A 20781-nucleotide genomic window follows, 5' to 3' on the forward strand; every position below is an offset into this window, starting at 1 on the left:
TCAAATGTCCTTTTGTGAATTTATTTCACGATTAACACACTGGGTGTCTAAAAAAATCAACGAACCCTCAAAAAGCCCTCTTTTTCACAGTTTAAAAAAAATACATCGCAAATATCTATACATATTTATAGAGTATAGTCCATTAGCTTTTTAACTACGAAAACATCTTTCCAATCAGGTTAATATTTATTGAGTTATGGCCAATTGAAAACAAGTACCGCTGCTTCATTTTGTCCACGGCGACTGATATTTTTGACTGCCGCAATAAGAACACGGGCCGAAACTAAAGTAAACATCTAAGAAGTTAATCAAACAGTTCTTTTCAGGACTGCCATTACTTCCAAAAGGATAAATGACCATTGTTGCAAAAAAAATAACAATAAACTGAACCAAATAAAGAAACATTATAATATGAAAGAAAACAAAACTACCCTCACCCCAAATCTATTACATTTCTAACAAATGACAATTGAAACCGTGGACAGATTGAAAAAATTGGCACTTATTTTGAATTGGCCATAACTCAATAAATATTAAGCCGATGCTGAAAAGCTAATGGACTATACTCTCTAAATATGTATTGACATTTGCGATTTTTTTTTAAAAGCCGTGAAAAAGAGGGCGCTTTAAGGGTTCGTGGTTTTTTTAGAAACCCTGTAGTTGTATTTATTTTTTTGATATACAGGTTAACTAGATAGGCCTATATGAATGCAGAGTCATTTATTTACATGATTATGAATTTTGACATTTGTTTAGAAGGTAAACAATGTCTAGATTTTTTTAGAATAACAGCCCGATAGTAAGTATATAACAGCAATATTGATAAAAACCTGCTAATTTTAGCTTTGCTCTTTGTAAATTCAACTGTTAAAAATCTTCACATTTTTAACTACACTGCTTGCAATGACTATGTTATCAAGCACAGGGTCCATAATTATTTCTTAGTAGTCATGTTTTACAAAAGAGAAAAATGAAAATAAAAAATACAAACTAAATACATGTATTGCACATTGGTTATTTCCTAGATTAGCCGAAATTGTTTATGAAAATAATAGTTAATTTTTTTTGGATATTTATCGGTTTACATCATGCATTCTTATATTCATGTTTCTGGTTATCTAAACGTTTCTTTCAAATCTTAAACATCCCAATTCAAGAATTTGACCTCAATTCCAGACTGTGTCTTCAGTTTCAAGTTTTGGGGCATTTTTGTTGAACAAATGCAACTGGAGTTATATTCAAATCACTGGAGTTGCGTACAGAGACACCGACGCCTAGTTACTTTACAAGTGAAAAGATAGTTCTAGGAGTCTTCTTTCTTGAACTGTCCTCGCCCAAAACGTCTTCTATGGCCTACAAAGGGAAAAAAAACATCAACTTAATGTATGCACGGATTGAATTTCAATCGTATAAATCATGCATAAATCTTATCAGTGCGGCAGTTCGGTGAGATGGCCCACAATCCTTTGCAATATCTGCACAAAAAAGTTACGAGACAGTGTTTTTGAAACCTTGTTTTGCTTACAGCTTCGGCTCCACTTTTAGTGTCAACTATTCAGAAGCATTTGTGACCGGCTCCATAAAAAAGGGTATTATGTCGCATAAAGGTGAAATTGAGTTATATACATTTTTGGAAAGCCAACAATGTAAGCTTTCATTTGGTATATAATAGAGCTCCATAGCCCCTCCTGTTCTGGAGATATGACGTATTTTCATATTAATTACTTCCTTGGAGTTCAAATTACACAACTGAGAAAACGGGCCTTGAAATAGCTGGCTCAACTGTAGAACAACAGAACGATGCACACAAAATTGTTGTTTTGTCCACTTTGTTCATCAAAATCAACATTTCTGTGAATAAAACCTGAAACTGTAGGTATTAAAGATGTCATTCATGACAAAAAATGAAAATCACATTTTGACAAAATGTTCACCTTCAATGTTGAGCAGGTCATTACACAATAATGCTCAGCGCGACTTAATACCCTTTTTTGTGGAGCCGGTCACATTTATGTGGAAACTACATTGAAACATTCCCAAAATAGGTCTCCAAGGATTTGAAGACATGGGGTTTGTGTTCCTGTAGCCTAATGCGGATCTACGTTGAGGTGAGGTGCCCGAAAGCAAGGGCTTACACTCTCCCGTAGCCGAAGCTCGATATGAAGCCATGTTTTCACAGAGTACCAGTACAATTGCCTTTTTGAATAATGGCGGACACAGTAGCAGGGCGCTGTTTCTAAAATTCACCCACTCAATGTAGCGCCCCCGTATTGTGTCCGTCACATCTCAAAAAGGTAACAAACAAGCCTGTACCAGCATGCATCACCGCAACTGGTGGGTACCAGCCAAAATTCACTGGTAACCAGTCTGCTCACCTGCCGTGCGTTGGAGACCGACATGTCGCCTCTCATGACGAGCAAGTTGACGAGGTGATCCGTGCGGATGTCCGCGTACTTGTTGACGAGCGTCGAGATCTCCAAGGAGAGCAGCGACGTGTCCATGAGTTTGATGACTTCGGCGAGCATTGGGATTACTTCGCATGGAGATCTCTCCTAAAAAACATTCAGAGAATAAGTGAAACCACACTGTTAAAATGGAATGCTAAATCTGACTAGGCTGCAGGCCCGGATTATCCAATAGGAACAGTAGGCACTATGCCTAGGGTCTACGAAAAATTTGGGGTCCTATGAAAAATTTCAGGGTCTACGCAAAATTTGAGGGCCTATGAAAATACCACTGTATGCCATAAAACACAGGCACCCACACCCACGTTTGTTTATGGTGTATATCGAGGATTTTCTTTTGTTCCTCTTCCCTTTTCCTTTGTTTGTACTTGAACTTTTTCGCAACAGCTCTCATTGGTTTTGTGCACGTTTTCTAATCGAGGTCGTCCTCGATTTGGTTCCTGTCCTCGATTGTTCGATGATGTTGCATGTGTATGTCCTCGATTTACACCATAAACAAACTCAAACAGTCGTGAATGTCAATACGCCCGAGGACAATACTTTGTGTTTCCGTTTGTCGCTGTAATATAACACACTCCCATGTAGACTAAGCACAAAACTGTATGATCGATGGCCATCCTTACTAATTCCAGGAATCTGTGTGTGTGTGTGTGTGTGTGTGTGTGTGTCTGTCTGTCTGTCTGTCTGTCTGTCTGTCTGTCTGTACGTCGATTATCTCCAGAACCGGGCACCGTATGAAGTTGAAAATCGGCGGGTGTATTGCTCGGGACCACAGAATGTGCAGTGCCAAGATTGAAATAGTTTGGACGTGGTTCTTGAAAAAGCCGCAAAAAAGCTGCACATTGGCCCCATGCATGATTTGTCTCCTGAAAGATTTGGCCTGCATGTGTACGCATGCGTATGGCGCCAATGAGTTGCCTGACGTCACAATTAACACTACGTGCGTAAAGTTTGGTAGACAAATGAGACGCGTAGCTGGCCCCATATATTTGTCTCATAAACTGCATAGAGATAATTCCATCATCAACAATGGGTAAATAAACAATAGCACACTTTTCTTCCTCATGTTTTCCTACTATAATTCGAGGAATCTCAAAAAAAAAAAGTGCATTCAACCTGTGAGTGTGCGTTCAACCTGTGAAAACAACACCATTAAATCGTGTGCGTAGTTTGTATGAGCAAGTCTCTGCCGATTCCGAACAGGCACATTTTCGACGGGCCCTGCATTAGTTTTCAACAAATGACCCAATGCTCGAAGACTGAAAGGATCTTTGTTCTCCCTTTGTGTGTCTGGCCGGGCTAGTGTCCTCTTGTGCACCTCTCACTGACTGACTGATTAACTGACTGTCACTTGTGACTACAGACTGCTTGTAGACTTGTGAAGAGAGTCGGGCAGTGCAATCATATAGGATTACCCTGTAACACCAATGAATGGGCAAAATCACACATTGTGTAGACCAGATGCATGAAAAGACTTCCAGTGAATAGCCAATCTGAATCTGTTGAATAGAATGCTGTGCACTCTCACTCTGACTACGCTGGGACCAGCTTTACTAGGTTGGCAGTGTCTTGTTTTAGACGTACCTCTCTTTTCAGGATGCGTTCAAAGAGCGCCTCGATCTGCTCCGATTCCTTCACTATTCTGTCTGCTGCTGTCTTACGCTCTTCGTAGCTTCGGAATGTCATTCGCCTGCATTCAATTAAACATAAAAGATATTTTGTAGATTTCCTATTTTAAAAAACATGTCCATCATCTCGCAACAAACTTGATTAGATGTCAATTTTCGGAACTTTTGTTTTGAGGACTTAATTGTGATGGACTTATGAGGTTTCATGTGGATTTATGAGGACTTGTGATGGACTTGTGAGGACTCGTGAGGACCTAAAACAGCTTGTGATGGACTTGTGTTGGCTTGTGGTGGACTTGCGATGACCTGTGAATGACTTGTGTGAACTTGTGAGGACTTGTTTTGGATTTGTGATGGATTTGTGAGGACTTGTAATGGATTTGTTAGGACGTGTGAGGACTTGATGGCCCTGTGATGGACTTGTGAGGACTTGTAATGGACTTGTGATGGATTTGTGGGGCCTTGTGATGGATTTGTGAGAACTTGTGATGTACTTGTGAGGCCTTCTGAGGACTTGTGATTGACTTGTGAGGACTTGTGATTGACTTGTGAGGACTTGTAGTGGACTTGTGAGGACTTGTAATGGACTTGTGAGGACCTGTGATGGACTTCTGAGGACTTGTAAGGACTTGTGATGACTTGTTAGGATTGTGAGGGACTTGTGAGGACCTGTGATAGACTTGTGAGGACCTGTGATGGACTTGTGAGGACCTGTGATGGACTTGTGAGGACCTGTGATGGACTTGTGAGGACCTGTGATGGGCTTGTGATGGACTTGTGAGGAATTGTATCGTGTGAGTATTTGTGATGGACTTGTGATTACTTGTGAGAACTAGGTCAAAAGAAATATTGAGTTTCAATCAACTGATCTTACTTTTCCACCAAGGCCTTGATGTACTCGGCCACCACCTTTGTTTCCAATTGCCTCACCAATGGCTCAAAGAAGTTTTTCTTGAGATGCAGGAAGTCGCGGTAGTAGTCCTCAATAGTCACGCAGACGGTGTCAATAGCTGCCGAGGCCTGCACCTGAAGCCTATCACAAAGAGATCAGATTTTTATTGGGAACGAGCCTAAATCCTACAAAATCTTACAAATGGTTTTGAAGTTTTTGGTTGGATTTAGGACTGAACACTCCACTATAAAACCTTCCTAACTGTCAATCAAAGAGCGTGCATTGACCAATTAGATCACGACTTTTGGTCAGGTGACCACGGACCTCAATCAAACTCGGTTGGAAGCACTGTGAAAAATGTACACAAACAAAAGGTGGGCGGGGCTTATGGAAAAATCCAAATGTTCCATAGTTGAATTCCCAAAATGGACTCTTCCTGTCTGTCAATCAAACAGTGCAAACTGACCAATGAGATCATGAATTCTGGTCAGGTGACCAGGTTAGCTCAGCTAAAGCCATTCACAAGCACTGTGAGAAATGTACACAAACCAAAGGTGGCCGGGGCTTACGGAAAAATCCGGAATGTTCCATAGTGAAATTCCCAAAATGGACTCTTCCTGTCTGTCAATCAAACAGTGCTCACTGACCAATGAGATCATTACGTTTGGTCAGGTGACCATAGTAGATTGATCAAACTCGGTCTCAAGCTCTGTGAGAAATGTACACAAACAAAAAGTGGGCGGGGCTTATGGCCAAATCTGGAATGCTCCATTGATGTCCCAACTTCGTTTTTGAGCAGAAAAATTCTCAAGAAGTTGATTCTTGAAACAAGGGGAGGCATGGTAAGACCTAAAAGATGACAGGGGTAAGGATTTGGGAAGTGACGTACCAAGTTCTTGAGATAAGCTGATGAAAATGAGGTTGCAGATCCATGAACATCTCGCCGATCAGATCGCCCATACTACAAAGACAAAAAATTGAACATCAGCAAAAAAACATAGAAAATTCTGGTGATTATCCCATAAATACGAGTGGAACAAACAAAAATCATGAGCACAATCCGGTTCGTTAAGTGTGTCGTCATCTCAATTCAACCATGCGTACTTCACACAGTGTAGCATCGCACGAATGGAACCAGTTGTTAACCCTAACCCACCTCACTCCTCCAAAATCCTCCTGGCGGTTTTGGAGGATTCTAGAGGATTGAGGATGAATGGTGATTGATTCAAATGAGGATTCTGGAGGATTGAGGATGAATGGTGATTGAAGCACATGAGGATTTTGTAGGATTGAGGATGAATGGTGATTGAAGCACAAGAGGATTTTGGAGGATTGAGGATGAATGCATTTTGAGGCAGGACTGTCTGATGATTTTGAAGGATTTCGCGTTGGTTTATCCTTCATTTAAACACGAGTGCAAAATTTTGGGATGAGGAGGATTTTGGAGGATTGAGGATGAATGCATTTTGAGGCAGGACTGTCTGACAATTTTGAAAAATGTAGGCGGAGTTGCAAAATTTTGGAGGATTTTGGAGGATTGAGGATGGTTGTAAGCAACAAGGGCCTAGGGGGTTAGGGTTAAAATTAATGCAACTCGAGCGTTTATCCAATGGGCGCTAGTAATCAGTGGTGCGCGCGCCTGGGTGACGTTTTTACTAACGAACCGGATGGGCTCCGTGCACAAGTACCCCCTCAACGGTAGGAAAGGGAGAGTTGGGGAGACCACAGCGAGGGATATTTGAACGCATCACCGACGACGCCCGACGCTCACGCGAAGACAGTATGGCTTTGTGCACATTTAGAATAAAGATACTCCAAGCGTATTTCGCGCAGAGCACTCACGGACCAGAACGCGCCTGCGGTCGGTATGTCCCCCCCCCCCCCTGCTGAAGCTCTCAAAAGTGGTCAAAAAGCGCCCTCTATTGTTTGCGCACGGAGATCATAAAGAAACAGTGGGCTTTACCAGTCCATGCTGAGTCTATGGAAGGAATCCACCAGGTTTTGGACGAAGGTTGTGGAGCTGGCCTCGTCTTCCGGAAGGTTCAGATGTCGCTTCTTAAAAAAGGGAAAAAAATTAATTAAAAACCACTTTGCGTGCTTAAGGGCACTTTATTCATAAACCGAAACAGATGATAGTATGGGGCCATTTCGACCAATCACGCTGAATCTGTTAGGCAGAGCATTGTTGGTTTATTTGCTTCAAGGTATTTGAGGGAAGAGATTTTGTTTGCAGTGTGTAACGCTTTTATTCTGCTGATTCTCTACAAACGTACCTCCAGTTGTTTGGTGAATTCGATGAACAACATGAAGTTGTTGACCACGGCAACCTAAGTCAAAAGAGAATAATTATGAAATAAAAAAGTTCTGATAAATTTCTTCTTAAATAATTTTCTAAAGAAGGATTTCCATAAGAACACAGAACTGCTAATAAGAAAAATACTGCTTTGGAATTTTTTAATGCTAAGGAAGTATTAGCAGGGAACCAGTTAAAAGCAATAAATACGGCATGACATTCTGGCTGGTAACCCTTTTTGCTCTGCAGACAAATTTTTTTCCACGCTTAGCAAAGGTTCCGTCCGGACTTTGGACTCACCATGTACTGGAAGTAATTTCGTGGCTGGCTTCGGTCGGCCTGATGCTTGAGTTTGTAGGACTGAATGGCACCTGCAACAAAGTAAGTTTGGTTTATATTAAGGTAGAACATACATATCATTTGTGCATTTTTTCGTTTTAAGCAACAAAGTGCTCACAATCTAAAAACGGGTGCTTAACAACTAACCTGATGAAGTGTAAGCTGAGTGAATGCTGTATATTCCGAGAAAAACAATATTCTAGGATCTAGATTTCAATTCAAAAGTTGCAGAGTTATGTTTTGAATTGCGCCCAAAATCAGCGTCCGCGACACGTTCTCATTCAGCTGATTGCAGCTACGCGATGTCAAGCACTGAACCGACAAATAATTGCAACCGCACATGTGTCGTGTCAACGCTTGCGCACACCCATTCATGGCTTCGCTGAATTAAAAACTAACTACTAACGGAAATTTCCAAAAATGCGTCACTTGAAACATCTTTGGAAATTGCCTTCTTTTATTGTTTTCTTCAAAATGACAGCATGCCAGAAAGAATCATTTCACAGGGAGTTTAGAGCCATTGCCAACTATGGTTTTCAACAATAATTTTGTCAGTTACTTTTTGGATAGCTGCAAATGATATACTCTACCTTTAACAGTAAGGATAACCCTTACTAAAGTCTGTCTCAGGCCAATCTGGCCCATCAGGCTGGCGTTTACCTTCGGTTTCCTTGGCATTAAATGTCTAGAGAATACATGTATTTCTATTCCCCCTGGATGGGATGCCAGTCTATCGCAGGTTACTCCCCAGCTAATGCCAGTACCCATTTATACTCCTGGGTGGAGAGTGGCAAGTGGGGTGAAGTGGCTTGCCCAAGGACACAACAAATGCCCAGCAGCTGGATTCGAACCCCTGACCCTCTGATCATAAGTCACGAACCCTAACAACATGAGCACGCTCCCCAGAAGGATAACCCTAGCCCCCACAAAATCTGTCAAAACCCCACAAAGTTGTGATTGTCGAAAGATCTACACAATAGCTCAGGTCAAGAGATTCGTACGCCGACTTACCCTTGTAAGTGTCGATGAAAAGCTGGAGTTCTTCGATGCAAAGCAAGACGACTTTGGTGGTCAGGTCCGTGCTGATCTGATTCGAAACTTGCAGCTGATAAAGGAGGGGAAATAGGAAAGTAAATCAAAAATACTGAAAGTAGAACTTGCGCGATCCCCTGGCATCCTGCCAGTTTGTATACATGTACATGTACAGGCAGTTAGTAAGGACACTTTTCAGTGACGGCCTTGATTGTCCACCCGGCAGGTACCAGTTCTCAGTTGAATGGGGAGTTTGGGTGAGACACCGCACTTGAACTTTAGAGTCATTGGTAATACTGAACTGAGCGCTCCAGAGACCTCGGAAAGATCCAAATTGGAAAGGATTTTTGACATCAGCCTTCTCTCCACCGACCACCTTTCAAGTGTGGTTGAGATTGATGACTGAACTTACAGTGAACTGCAATAAACACACACGGACACACAAAAAGAACATGCGATCGCAATATCCCCCTGTCTGGGTTGAAGGCCAGGGGGATAAAAATAGGTGGGGGGGGGGCACAATTTCATAGCTGTTAACAACAGATTCTTTGATTTTTACTCCTTCACAGATAACCATTCAACTCATGGGTGGAGAGAAGCAAGTTGTGATAAAGTGTCTTGCCCAAGGACACATACACACAATTCTGCACTTCTGATAACAATTCTTCTCAGCTTACTACTCTCACAGGTAACCAGTTAACTCTTGGATGGAGAGAAGTTGAGGTAAAGACTCTTGCCCAAGGACACAAACACTTCTTCTGAGCTTACTATCCTCACAAATTAACCATTTAACTCTTGGGTGGAGAGAAGTTGAGGTAAAGACTCTTGCCCAAGGACACAAACAGTTCTTCTGAGCTTACTACCCTCACAGGTAACCATTTAACTCTTGGATGGAGAGAAGTTGAGGTAAAAACTCTTGCCCGGGGACACAAACAATTCTTCTGAGCTTACTACCCTCACATGTAACCATTTAACTCTTGGGTGGAGAAAGTTGAGGTAAAGACTCTTGCCCAAGGACACAAACAATTCTTCTGAGCTTACTTCCCTCACAGGTTTCTGTTTAAATCTTGGGTGGAGAGAAGTTGAGGTAAAGACTCTTGCCAAAGGACACAAACAATTCTTCTGAGCTCACTACCCTCATAGGTAACCATTTAACTCTTGGATGGAGAGTAGTTGCGGCAAAGACTCTTGCCAAAGGACACAAACAATTCTTCTGAGCTCACTACCCTCATAGGTAACCATTTAACTCTTGGATGAAGAGAAGTTGTGGTAAAGACTCTTGCCCAAGGACACAAACAATTCTTCTGAGCTTACTACCCTCACAAGTAACTATTTAACTCTTAGATGGAGAGAAGTTGTGGTAAAGAGTCCTGCTGAAGGACACAAGCACCACAATTCCTCAAGACGCTTACATTTTGTTCTATCATCTGGAAGATGATGACCGGTAGCTGGGTACGGAAGTAACCTTCCCCGTCCGCGTCCGGCTCCGCGTCGCTATGCCAATCCTGGAAAGACGAAGAAAAAAAAAGACAATTGCGACTTGGAGGAATGGGGTACAGAAAACAAAGCAAAAGAGGACTGGGTGGTTTTATGTACAAGTAGCGTCTCAAAAGTAAATACATGCATTGGACTCAAATTTGGGAAAAAGTAACCGAGATGTGTCATGGAATTCGGACATTATAAATGTGTGGGTTTATGTGGCATGCCTAAGTTTCCACTTTGACCATGACAAACCAAAGCGGCCATGCTATTTAGCGTCAACGAAGCGTCAATAAGCTCAAAATACACATTTATTGGGAGAATTCTCGTTTACACTCCCTCATAAAAAAACGGGATTCTTCGGCGACAAAATCAGTGACTGGGCGCCGCCATCTTTGTTTTCTCTTCTGCGTATTCACCATTGTAACATATCCCAGAAAAACAAGATGGCCGCCAGAAAAAGTACTGTTGATGTCATACTTTTTCTTCTAAAAATCGCACATTTTAAGATACTTTTAAATACTATGATACGTTTAAAATAATCACAAGCCCTCGCTGAATATTCTGAACATAATTTTTAAGCTTAAAAGTGCTTTTAAAAATTGTTAATGCTTTGTTGACGCTTGTTGAGACTTAATAGCACGACCCAACCAAAATGGTGTGGCATCATTGAAGTGTCAACTCGGGTTAAGGTCAAAGGTTGAGGTCAAAGGTTAAGGGTCAAAGGTCTCACCTTGACATCTGATTGCAGGGCATTGCTCATCCACTTCTGGATGTTGGTGTGAAGAGTTTTCAGATACCTAGGGGAAAAGGAAACGAATCAGCAATACAAATAAGTCAAAAACAAACAAATTTAGAATTGCTCTTTTTAAAAACTGGAAAACATTTTGAAACTAGTATTTCTTAAAATTAAACTGAATTGCAGATAGGGTATAAAAACATGTAAAATAACAATTACATCAAACAATTCTGAGACACAAACCCTAAAAAATACTGCAAGTTAGACTTGCGCAATCCCCCTGGCATGCTGGCAGTTTTTACAAAGTCAGTGTCCCTAACCAAAATGGAAGATTTCTATTGTTTTAGCAATAGTGACCTTGACCTTTGACCTGTTGGCCCCATATATCAATAAGCTTGATAGGACTACCAAGAGCAACCCACAAACCAAATTTGAAGTTCCAAAGTAAAGTATTTCTCAAGTTATTGTGCTGACAAAGTTAACCTAACCAAAACATAACACCAACACAGACACCCGTGTTTGACCCGTGTTTGTTTATGGTGTAAATCAAGAATTTTCTTTTGTTCCTCTTCCCTTTTCCTTTGTTTGTACATCAACTTTTTGGCAACAGCTCTCATTGGTTTTGTACACGTTTTCTAACCGAGGAGTCCTCAATTTGGTTTCTGTCTCGATTCATCGATGATGTTGCACGTGTGTATCCTCGATTTACACCATAAACATGCACGCACTGCAATACATACAGAAGGAATACGCTACTGCAATCGCCCCCTCCGGCTTACAGCCAGGGGGACAAAAATAAATAAAATTAACACGGCATAAAAATTGCAAATTATTTGAGAAAAAAAACAGGGGGATTTTCGGACTCACTGTTGCTGGAGGTCCTCGACAATTCTCGGCGGCAGCAAAGGTGGCAGCTTTTTGATGTCAATACCTAGCTCAATGTGGCTCATCATCATTGGTCCTCTGAAGTCACATGGGTAGAAAATGGACCAATCAGAGATAGGGATAGACAGAGTGTGTCGTGGACTGATAATTGTGATATGTAGCTTATCATCATTAGACCTCTAGGGTCACATGGGCAGAAATGGACCAATCAGAAACTGGGATAGATAGAGTGTGTCATGGACTGACAATTATGATATGTAGCTTATCATCATTGGACCTCTTGGGTCGCATGGGCAAAAAGTGACCAATCACAAACAGGGATAGATAGAGTTAGTCATTTACATGATGCTGATGTCTCTGAGCAGGATACTTTACACTGATTGTTTCATCCAATCAAAGAAAACTGTTCCTTTACCTATATTCATTCAGCCAAGTTAAGAGTGAGATGATTTCGTTTGGCTCCAACTCCTCGTATATCATGTCTTGCAACTGCAGTAAAGAAAAAAAAATATTGTCAAGAAAGTCTTAAATTCTTTAAAAGCACAATCTTCAACAATGGGGTGGGAATGTACAAGTGGAAAATAGGACAACGAACTTGATATTATTATCCTGCTTCATTTCCCAATCCCATGTCACACTTTTGTACCCCTTTAGTGTGGAAAGGCATATGTAAGAGTCATTAGTAAAACTGAGCTGAGCTCTCCAGAGACCTCATAAAGATCCATGTTGGAAAGGATTTTTTTGATGTCGGCTTTCTCTCCACAGACCACCTCTTAAGTTTGCTTCATTTCCCAATCCCATGTCACACTTTTGTACCCCTTTAGTGTGAAAAGGACCACATGTTAGAGTCATTAGTAATACTGAGCTGGGCTCTCCAGAGACCTCGTAAAGATCCGTGTTGGAAAGGATTCTTTTGACGTGGTCCTTCTCTCCACAGACCACTTCTTAAGTTTGGTTGAGATTGATGACTGAACTTTACAGAAAACTGGAACACACACACACGGAAACACAGGAGGAATATGCGTCTGTCTGGCTTGAAAGCCAGGGGATAAAAACCTTCAACAACTTCTGTTCAGTAATGTGAGGCACACAAACAAATTTAAGGAGGTTTTCTCGAAACTTACGTGAGAATTGAGGCATTCCTGGTACATGCCGACGAAATGGTCGAAGATGTTGTAGCGTGGCGGGAAGCACGGCACAAGCAAAAACTGCGATGACAAAGCAACGATAACAAAATTAAAGAGTGTTTTGTAAATTTCTTGAACACTGGACCTGTAAACCCCAAAAAGTTATCATTGAATCAGTAACTAAGCATGGTCGATATAACGATATTACTCGATTATTCAATTACATTTTGATATAGATATTGTCAATTGCAATTTTGTACTCATATCGAAATATTGAAATGTTCGATATTGAGGAATATCGAAAATATCAAAAATGCGTCAGATTATTGTCAAAATAAATCTCCCATTTGTGCTTTTACTTTGTGTTTTAACGTTTGCTGTAAAATGAAATAAAACTCGGCGACAACTTGTGCTTGTGAAACAAAATAAAAACATCGCAAAATGCCAAGTGGCGTCGCTTTGTGCTCTGCGTTCGCTGGAATTCGTGGTCTCCCAAATGTTAAACCTCAAAAGAAACCGCCCGTTCTGGACTCAGTGCTAAGATTTGTTTAAAAAGTTTGAGCAATCTGCTTCAGAAAAAGCTGTGAAAAATGCGACTAAAGGTTTGATTTTGTTCTGTGATTGTTTATTTTAATCAAAGTGTCATCTTTATGGTCTTTAACTTTTACATGGGATAATCGATATATCGAATATTCTCGATGTTGGATTTCAGATACATCGATTATTGAGAATTCTGATATAGACGGTGCTTATCAGTAACTTATCGAAGATACAGGAATTTGGGGAAAAGACAATTCACTTCCACTGGAAGAAGAAATGGCCTTTTTAAATTCTAAAACAATATTAAAAAACAAATAGCTTTGTGTTTCAGATGTTCCTCAAAACAGGAGTGGAGAAGTATCTGTCATTTCTAATGCAATGTCTTTTTTCATGTCAATATTTGAGACAGTTTAATTTGTTGTTTACCTTGATAACCTTGAGGTCGCCGACCATATTTTGGCGGATGAGTTCAAGATGGCGGACCAGCCACATTTTGTCGATGGTGCGATCCTCCAACTGACTTCCTTCAATCCTGTCAGAAAAAGAAAAAACCTAAACTTAATTCATTATTACTTTTGTTTTACTACGACAGATTTCTAGTAACAAAACAAAGATTTACGAAAAAGCAACCATGGCCATGTAGCTCTGAAAAGCCCAACGGAACAAGTGACTGACAATAATTTAGGGGCTAGAGGTTGCATAAATTGATACGTGATAACCATGATCACCCGCGGCCGTGAGAGGGCGCTATCACAACCAACCAATATCGCCCACGGACTTGTCAGTAGCAACGTCTAAGAAATCTCCTAAAATCTCCCCCCGAAAAATGGGGAAACTAGTGCAGATGCACGATTTCTGCAGGCAATTACGGTCAATTTTCAGTCCCACACATACTACACACAACAAAAGAGCTGACCAGTGAAATTGCACAAAGGTCTTGCTGCATTTTTTTTATTGCACTGGAAGAAATTGGAGAGTTTGCTTCGGAACTACTATAAATTTTTTGAATTGTACGCTGCATATATTAGGCCAAACAGGTGCGCGCGCATATCACAACCAATAGGAGATTCCCTAGACGTTTATACTGATAAGTCTGCGAGTGATATTGGTTGGTTGTGATGGCGCCCTCACATGGTGGCAGGTTATCGGGTATCAAACAATAACAACGTCTAGCCCTAGACTAGATTGACAGTGGAAACATTGTCGAGATTGTGTTACAATGTTTAACTCACCGTACGAGCGCTAGATGCTTGAGTTCTTCCATGCACTTTCTCTTCCATTCCTTGGGCCGGCCAGGAGCCTTGAAACCCGCCATCTTTTCTCGATCTAACATCTTCTTGTCAATTCTGCAGAGAACAATGGACATTCAGACCAAGAGCAACTCTAACCCTCCCCTATCCTTCAATATCCAGCAAGCGGTTTGGAGGTTTTAGTAGGATTGAGGAAGGTAGAGCCCAGCCACTATTACTTTGCATGGGGCTTGATGCACTTGAAACTTGGTAGGTACAAAGAGTGTGCCATTGGGTTCCTGCACAGTGGAGGATTTTGTAGGATTGAGGAAGGTAAAGCCCAGCCACTATTACTTTACATGGGGCTTGATGCCACTTGAAACTTGGTAGGTACAAAGAGTGTGCCATTGGGTTCCTGCACAGTGGAGGATTTTGTAGGATTGAGGAAGGTAGAACCCAGCCACTGTGACTTTACGTGGGGCTTGATGCAACTTTAAACTTGGTAGATACAAAGAGTGTGCCATTGGGTTCCTGCACAGAGGAGGATTTTGTAGGATTGAGGAAGGTAGAACCCAGCCACTGTGACTTTACATGGGGCTTGATGCAACTTTAAACTTGGTAGATACAAAGAGTGTGCCATTGGGTTCTTGCACAGTGGAGGATTTTGTAGGATTGAGGAAGGTAGAGCCCAGCCACTATTACTTTACATGGGGCTTGATGCTCCTTGAAACTTGGTAGGTACAAAGAGTGTGCCATTGGGTTCCTGCACAGCAGAGGATTTTTTAAGGATTCTGGAAAGTTCCTCGCAAAAATGCAAGGAACGTAGAGTAAAGATTTGGAAGTTGATGGATTTCACTGAATTATCTAGGGCCTACCTCTCTTCTCGTTCGATGATGCGTAGCGCCGTGACAACCATCGCTGGGTTTTCCCGGGCTGCGTTCAGGACTCGGTGCATGGCAAGCTTCAACTGTCTAAACAGCATCTCCTGTTCAAAAAATGGACGTTCAGGTCAATTTCAGTAATGTCCACAGAAAAAACGACGCAGCACATTTCTGTCCTTTCAAAAAACTTGGATCACTGGAACGCTGCACATTTACTACGGAAATAAGCAAGTGTCTCATGGATTTTCTATTTGTTCCCGAGTTCTCATACGGGAAAACAAAGAGTCCTTTTTTTTTAATAAAATATAATCAATGGGAAAGAAAAAAGATTTAAAGGGAATATACATCATTTGCTTTTGCTGTAATTTTCAGAAATGGATGGGATTGGGGGGTTGGAAATATAAAGCAAATATAGTTACACTGACTTTTTGGATGTTTGGGGTTCGAAAATGCTATAAAAACCAAGAAAAACGATCATTTTCCTGTAGTCTGGTTCCCTGACTCCATATAAGAAGAAACAGAGCAGTTTACATACATTGGGGAATTGTAAGGTCAGGGAACCAGTCTAGCTGGCTCGTACCCGTTCATAGGTTTGTAATCGATTGCAAACAAGTGCGATGGTCAATTGGGGCCAGTATTTGAAAAAAAGCCAGTTATTTCCAACGCTGATCGGCCGATCAGCGTTGGAAATTGATACAAAAATACCACTTTTCTTGAAAATGACAGTATACCAGGTGCCATAATTTTAGAGGATGCTTTAGACTGTCATTTACCAACATCCTATTAAGGTATTTCGCAAAAACTTGGTAGTTTTATTTTTCGATGTTTGCAAATGTTGTATATTCCCTTTAAATACTTACAGAGAGTCTTTCAACTTCAGAGAAGTATTGTTTCAAGAGCTGTGGACAAAAAGATAAGAAAGCAACACGTGTTATTCCCAGAGATGAATTCAATGGGCATGTAGTTTGATGATATCAAAATGATATTTTTTTGTCAATTTAGTTATTTAAAGATTTAAGTGACGAAAGATATTAGTTTGTCTGGTTTTGAATTTTTTTGTGGACTTACATGATCATCTGTGGGGTTGTCGGAGGGATGTTTATGAAGCTCATAAAGAAGATCATCTCTTGAACTCTCGAGTTCCATCAGGCTACAAGAATGAAACGAAATGAAAAATATCAAAAATAATCACATTTTACCGAGCCAGAGGTATAAAGTTGCAATCTTGTCCAACGTCCGAGTGCCAACCTCCCCCTACCACCCCAGGATGCCCCGCCCCAATCGCTTACCCCTTGTGGGCAGCTAGCAGTCTCTCTTCGTTGATGTATTTCTCCGTCTTGACGATGTTCTCCGGCACGGTGAAGATATGCTTCAGATTCTCGACAGCCGCGGCCAACTGAGTAAGAAAACCGGACACACGGGCGAGATTCAACAAAAAATCAGTGGCTAATTTCAGTGAGCTGCTAAGCATAAAAACATATCTGCTGAGCAGAAACAGGATACCAACCGAAATGCACAGGGTTTACATTGTTTGTGACTGGTTCACTGTCAATTTTGGCTAAGCAGGAAAAATACATTGAGCAGTTTTATGAGCTACAACAGATTAGTGGATTTTGGCCCAGACTTGAATGGACACTGCGTGAATCATGGCCCTCCTAGGGTCGAATTGACCTTTGATGTTTGATCTGTGACCTTTGACCTACTGACCTGGCTGTGCTGCTGCGCGACCTCCTTGACCTCCCCCAGCTTGGACGACAGCTCGGCGCACTCCCGATACTTGCCGTCGACTTCCTGAATCCTGACACAAAAATGAAGCAAAAAATTGGTAATCCATTAAAATCCAATCCAAGAATATTTTTACTATCAATGCAAGGACTGCACAATAAGAATGCCCAACGAAAGCTGACATGTAAAATGGGCAGGGCTTAATGCGAAGTAGGTGGGGCTTAATGCAAAGTAGGCGGGGCTTGATGCAAAGTGGGCGGGGCTTATTGCAAAGTGGGCAGGCTTATTGCAAAGTTGGTGGGGCTTATTGCGAGGTGGGCGGGGCTTTTTGCAAGGTAGGTGGGGCATATTGCAAGGTGGGCGGGGCTTATGGCCAAATCCAGCCCAGTCTATAAAGGAGTTAGGGTTAATGCCCATGATTTGATTTACAGGTACCGTGGCTTTCATGACAAAGCAAAATAGCGCCCTCTATACTTCCTGCGTACACTCCATTATCAAGTCAAAGGTTTCTTACCAGGTTCTGACCTCTCGTATGCCAGCGAGGGCGCTCTGTAGCTGGGTCAGTCCTGTCCGCACTCCGTCCAGTTGGGACTGCATGGCTGTCTTCAATCTGGCTTCAACGGAGGCCTAGGAGGGGAAAAAAACATTGTAATAAAATCTTTTTCATTAGATTTCACAGCACAATTTCCAAATGGCACTAAAAATCAGATTTGTGATTTGAAAGCAAAATAAGACGTTTTTAGTTTGATTACAATTATTGCCAAAAATTGAAGTTTACATAATACAGAAAATGACATTATACCAAGCTTCTTTGTCATTATTATTTAAATCGGCCTAAATGGTAATATGTACATACCTTCTTCCGTGCCTCTCTTCTCCTGATTTGTTCAACTCTTTCAAGCTGGTCAGGCCTCTGAGACACCAAAAAAAAAAAACACCAAAAAACATAAATTAGACGCATAAAAATGAGATTACTAGATTACTAAGGCATATATTTCCACACACTATGGTGTATGGTGTGCCTGTTGCACGCCACGCTAGAGACCGAGGCCAGACCGCAACTTCACAATCGTCAATCCCATCTGCATAGTGCAATACATATCACATGTATGTACGTTCTGTGTGCCGGTGTCATATAAAAATCCGACTCGTGTAAAAATCGGACTCCTTTTCCCTTTTACCGGTTAAAGGGAAGATACAACATTTGCAAACATCAAAGAACGAAATGATCAAATTATCACGTAATACCTTACTGAACTGTTAGGGATTGACAGTCTAAATCATCCTTTAAAATCGTGGCTCCTGGTGTGCTGACATTTTCAAGAAAAACTGTATTTTTCCAACGCTGGTCGGCCGACCAGCGTTGGAGAAAACTGGCTTTTTTCAAAAACTGTTCCTTCTTTTTCATATTTAGTTATTCTGACTTTTCTTTGCAATTGATTACACACCTGTGAAGGGGTACAAGCCTGCTAGACTTATTCTCTGACCTTGCAATTCACCAAAGTGTATTAATTGCTCCGTTTCATCGTAAGTGGGGTCAGGGAACCAGACTACAAGAATATGATAGGTTTTCTTGGTTTTTCCAGCAATTTAGAAGACGGTCAAGAGATTAATTTTTCACTATAATGAATAGGCCTAGGCCTAGTCCGAGTAACTTGGACCCAACTTATCGCCTTTTTTAACATTTGGACATGGTCTGGCGATAGTGGGGTCCAAGCTAATACCGCGAGCTGGACAACACCGTCCCAAAAACCAACATTTTCCAACAAAAAACATCAGATTTCACCTTCAAAACGGCCTCCAAATTACTAGATATGCCACCTGAGGTACAATTAGACATCGATGATTAAGATGGTTGTACTGAAGTTTACTTACGATCCGGAATAAAGTGAAATTTTCCGTTCATTTCGGAGAGCTCCCCTCGCGATCTTGTACACGTTAAATTTCCAATCGTGTTTAATGTTTGAACGACGCGATTTCTTCTTCATGCCCAGCGTACATTCGATGGTTCCCGTATCCCGAGTGCGATTCCGTTACCGAGCGCGCGCGATGCATCGATTATGATAATGAGTCACGTTTGTAAACACATACATGTGCATTTCGAACTGTAAAAGGGAATCGGGAACCAGCTTGAACTGGTATCCGCCATAAAAGCTGCGCTAGTTCCCGACTCCCTATTATCGTTCGAAATGCACATGTGTTTACAAACGTGATCCAGTCTACTCATTATCATAATCAATGCATCGCGCGCGCTCGGTAACGGAATCGCACTCGGGATACGGGGACCGTCGAATGTACGCTGGGCATGAAGAAGAAATCGCGTCGTTCAAACATTAAACACGATCGGAAATTTAACGTGTTCAAGATCGCGAGGGAAGCTCTCCGAAATGAACGGAAAATTTCACTTTTACCCGGATCGTAAGTAGACTTCAGTACAACCATCTTAATCATCGATGTCTACTTGTACCTCAGGTGGCATATCTAAATTTGGAGGCCGTTTTGAAGGTGAAATCTGATGTTTTTTTGTTGGAAAATGTTGGTTTTTGGGACGGTGTTGTCCAGCTCGCGGTATTAGCTTGGACCCTACTATCGCCAGACCATGTCCAAATGTTAAAAAAGGCGATAAGTTGGGTCCAAGTTACTCGGACTAGCCTAGGCCTAGGCCCTAAGCCTAATGAAAAATGAACAAAAGCCTCCTGTCATTTGTCAAGTATCATCTTGCAAATTTTTGGACGCAAATCTAAAACTTCCAATTTCATTTTAATGGAGTTATATAATTTAGAATCACTTTCAGCAATATTCTGATGGATGAACAGCGCCATGCATTGCCAGGCCTGATGACATGACTGAAATTGAAAAAAAGGAGGAACTCCTACATGTCCTATTTATTTTTCACGCCCACCTTCATCATATTTTCAATCCGTTTGCAGGCCGCCTCAATGGCGTCAATTTCCGCCTTGCTGAAGTCCTCTTCATTCATGACGATTGATGGTTTATCTCAATCTAAACAAGTGTTGAAATACAGCTCTAATTAAAGGGCAGTCAAAACAAAATGTTTTGGAATTGGATGGTAAAGTTTTTGTAGCAAGTGGAAGTCGCCATCTTTGAATGGCTGCAGTTGGACGACGAGGGCGCACTCACTCTTGTCACATCTGCGTATGCAACACGTGATGTGATGGTATAATGGCTGAACAGGAAGAATAGGGGGGTGTTTTTGGAACACAAATCAAATCCTTTTTTATTATTTCAGAGGTCAAATAAAACTTGTCTCGATATAATAAATGAATAAACGAGGCGGTTACCCTTGCCTGACTTTTGTCCTCTATGGTGCTTTGAACTGTAAGCTTTTTAACCCCGCCCCCCCCCCCCCTCCCCGCACAAAAAAACACGCCACTGTGCTCAACATTTGTTCAGTCAAAATTCCACAGTATAATACGAAGCCTATCTTTTTTTCTTTTTCTTTTTAATAAAGGACCTATTAAAAATAGCTTCGATACATGTACTGAAACTGATTCGGTGCTTGCACA

At 41.4% G+C, this 20781-nt stretch overlaps 1 protein-coding gene across 1 annotated transcript; it reads right to left on the reverse strand.

Annotated features, from left to right (window-relative positions):
* LOC119724369 (exocyst complex component 3-like) lies at positions 1 to 20234 on the reverse strand. The gene is made up of 24 exons (XM_038195391.1): positions 20157 to 20234; positions 18111 to 18167; positions 17769 to 17881; positions 17237 to 17327; positions 16819 to 16925; positions 16598 to 16679; positions 16390 to 16428; positions 15524 to 15633; positions 14652 to 14765; positions 13846 to 13951; positions 12877 to 12960; positions 12168 to 12241; positions 11735 to 11830; positions 10862 to 10928; positions 10062 to 10154; positions 8629 to 8722; positions 7579 to 7649; positions 7259 to 7312; positions 6949 to 7040; positions 5875 to 5946; positions 4968 to 5126; positions 4050 to 4155; positions 2376 to 2552; positions 1 to 1353 (listed from the first exon to the last, which is right to left on the reverse strand). The coding sequence occupies exons 1-24, from the start codon at positions 20232 to 20234 to the stop codon at positions 1279 to 1281; spliced, it is 2211 nt and encodes a 736-aa protein (XP_038051319.1). The 3' UTR covers positions 1 to 1278.
* Positions 20235 to 20781: the final 547 nt, after the last annotated feature.

Source organism: Patiria miniata, unplaced genomic scaffold (assembly GCF_015706575.1).
Source record: "Patiria miniata isolate m_02_andy unplaced genomic scaffold, ASM1570657v1 HiC_scaffold_18, whole genome shotgun sequence".
NCBI classification, from domain to species: Eukaryota; Metazoa; Echinodermata; class Asteroidea; order Valvatida; family Asterinidae; genus Patiria; species Patiria miniata.

Bases quoted from the DNA above. Each gene is read 5' to 3' on its own strand.
- LOC119724369 (XM_038195391.1), bottom strand. From the start codon at position 20,234: ATGAATGAAGAGGACTTCAGCAAGGCGGAAATTGACGCCATTGAGGCG. The intron at 15,634-16,389 runs GTAAGTATTTAA...TTTTTTGAACAG, and splicing joins CTGAAGTTGAAAGACTCTCT to GAGATGCTGTTTAGACAGTT. The intron at 12,961-13,845 runs GTAAACAACAAA...TTGTCATCGCAG, and splicing joins GCGACCTCAAGGTTATCAAG to TTTTTGCTTGTGCCGTGCTT.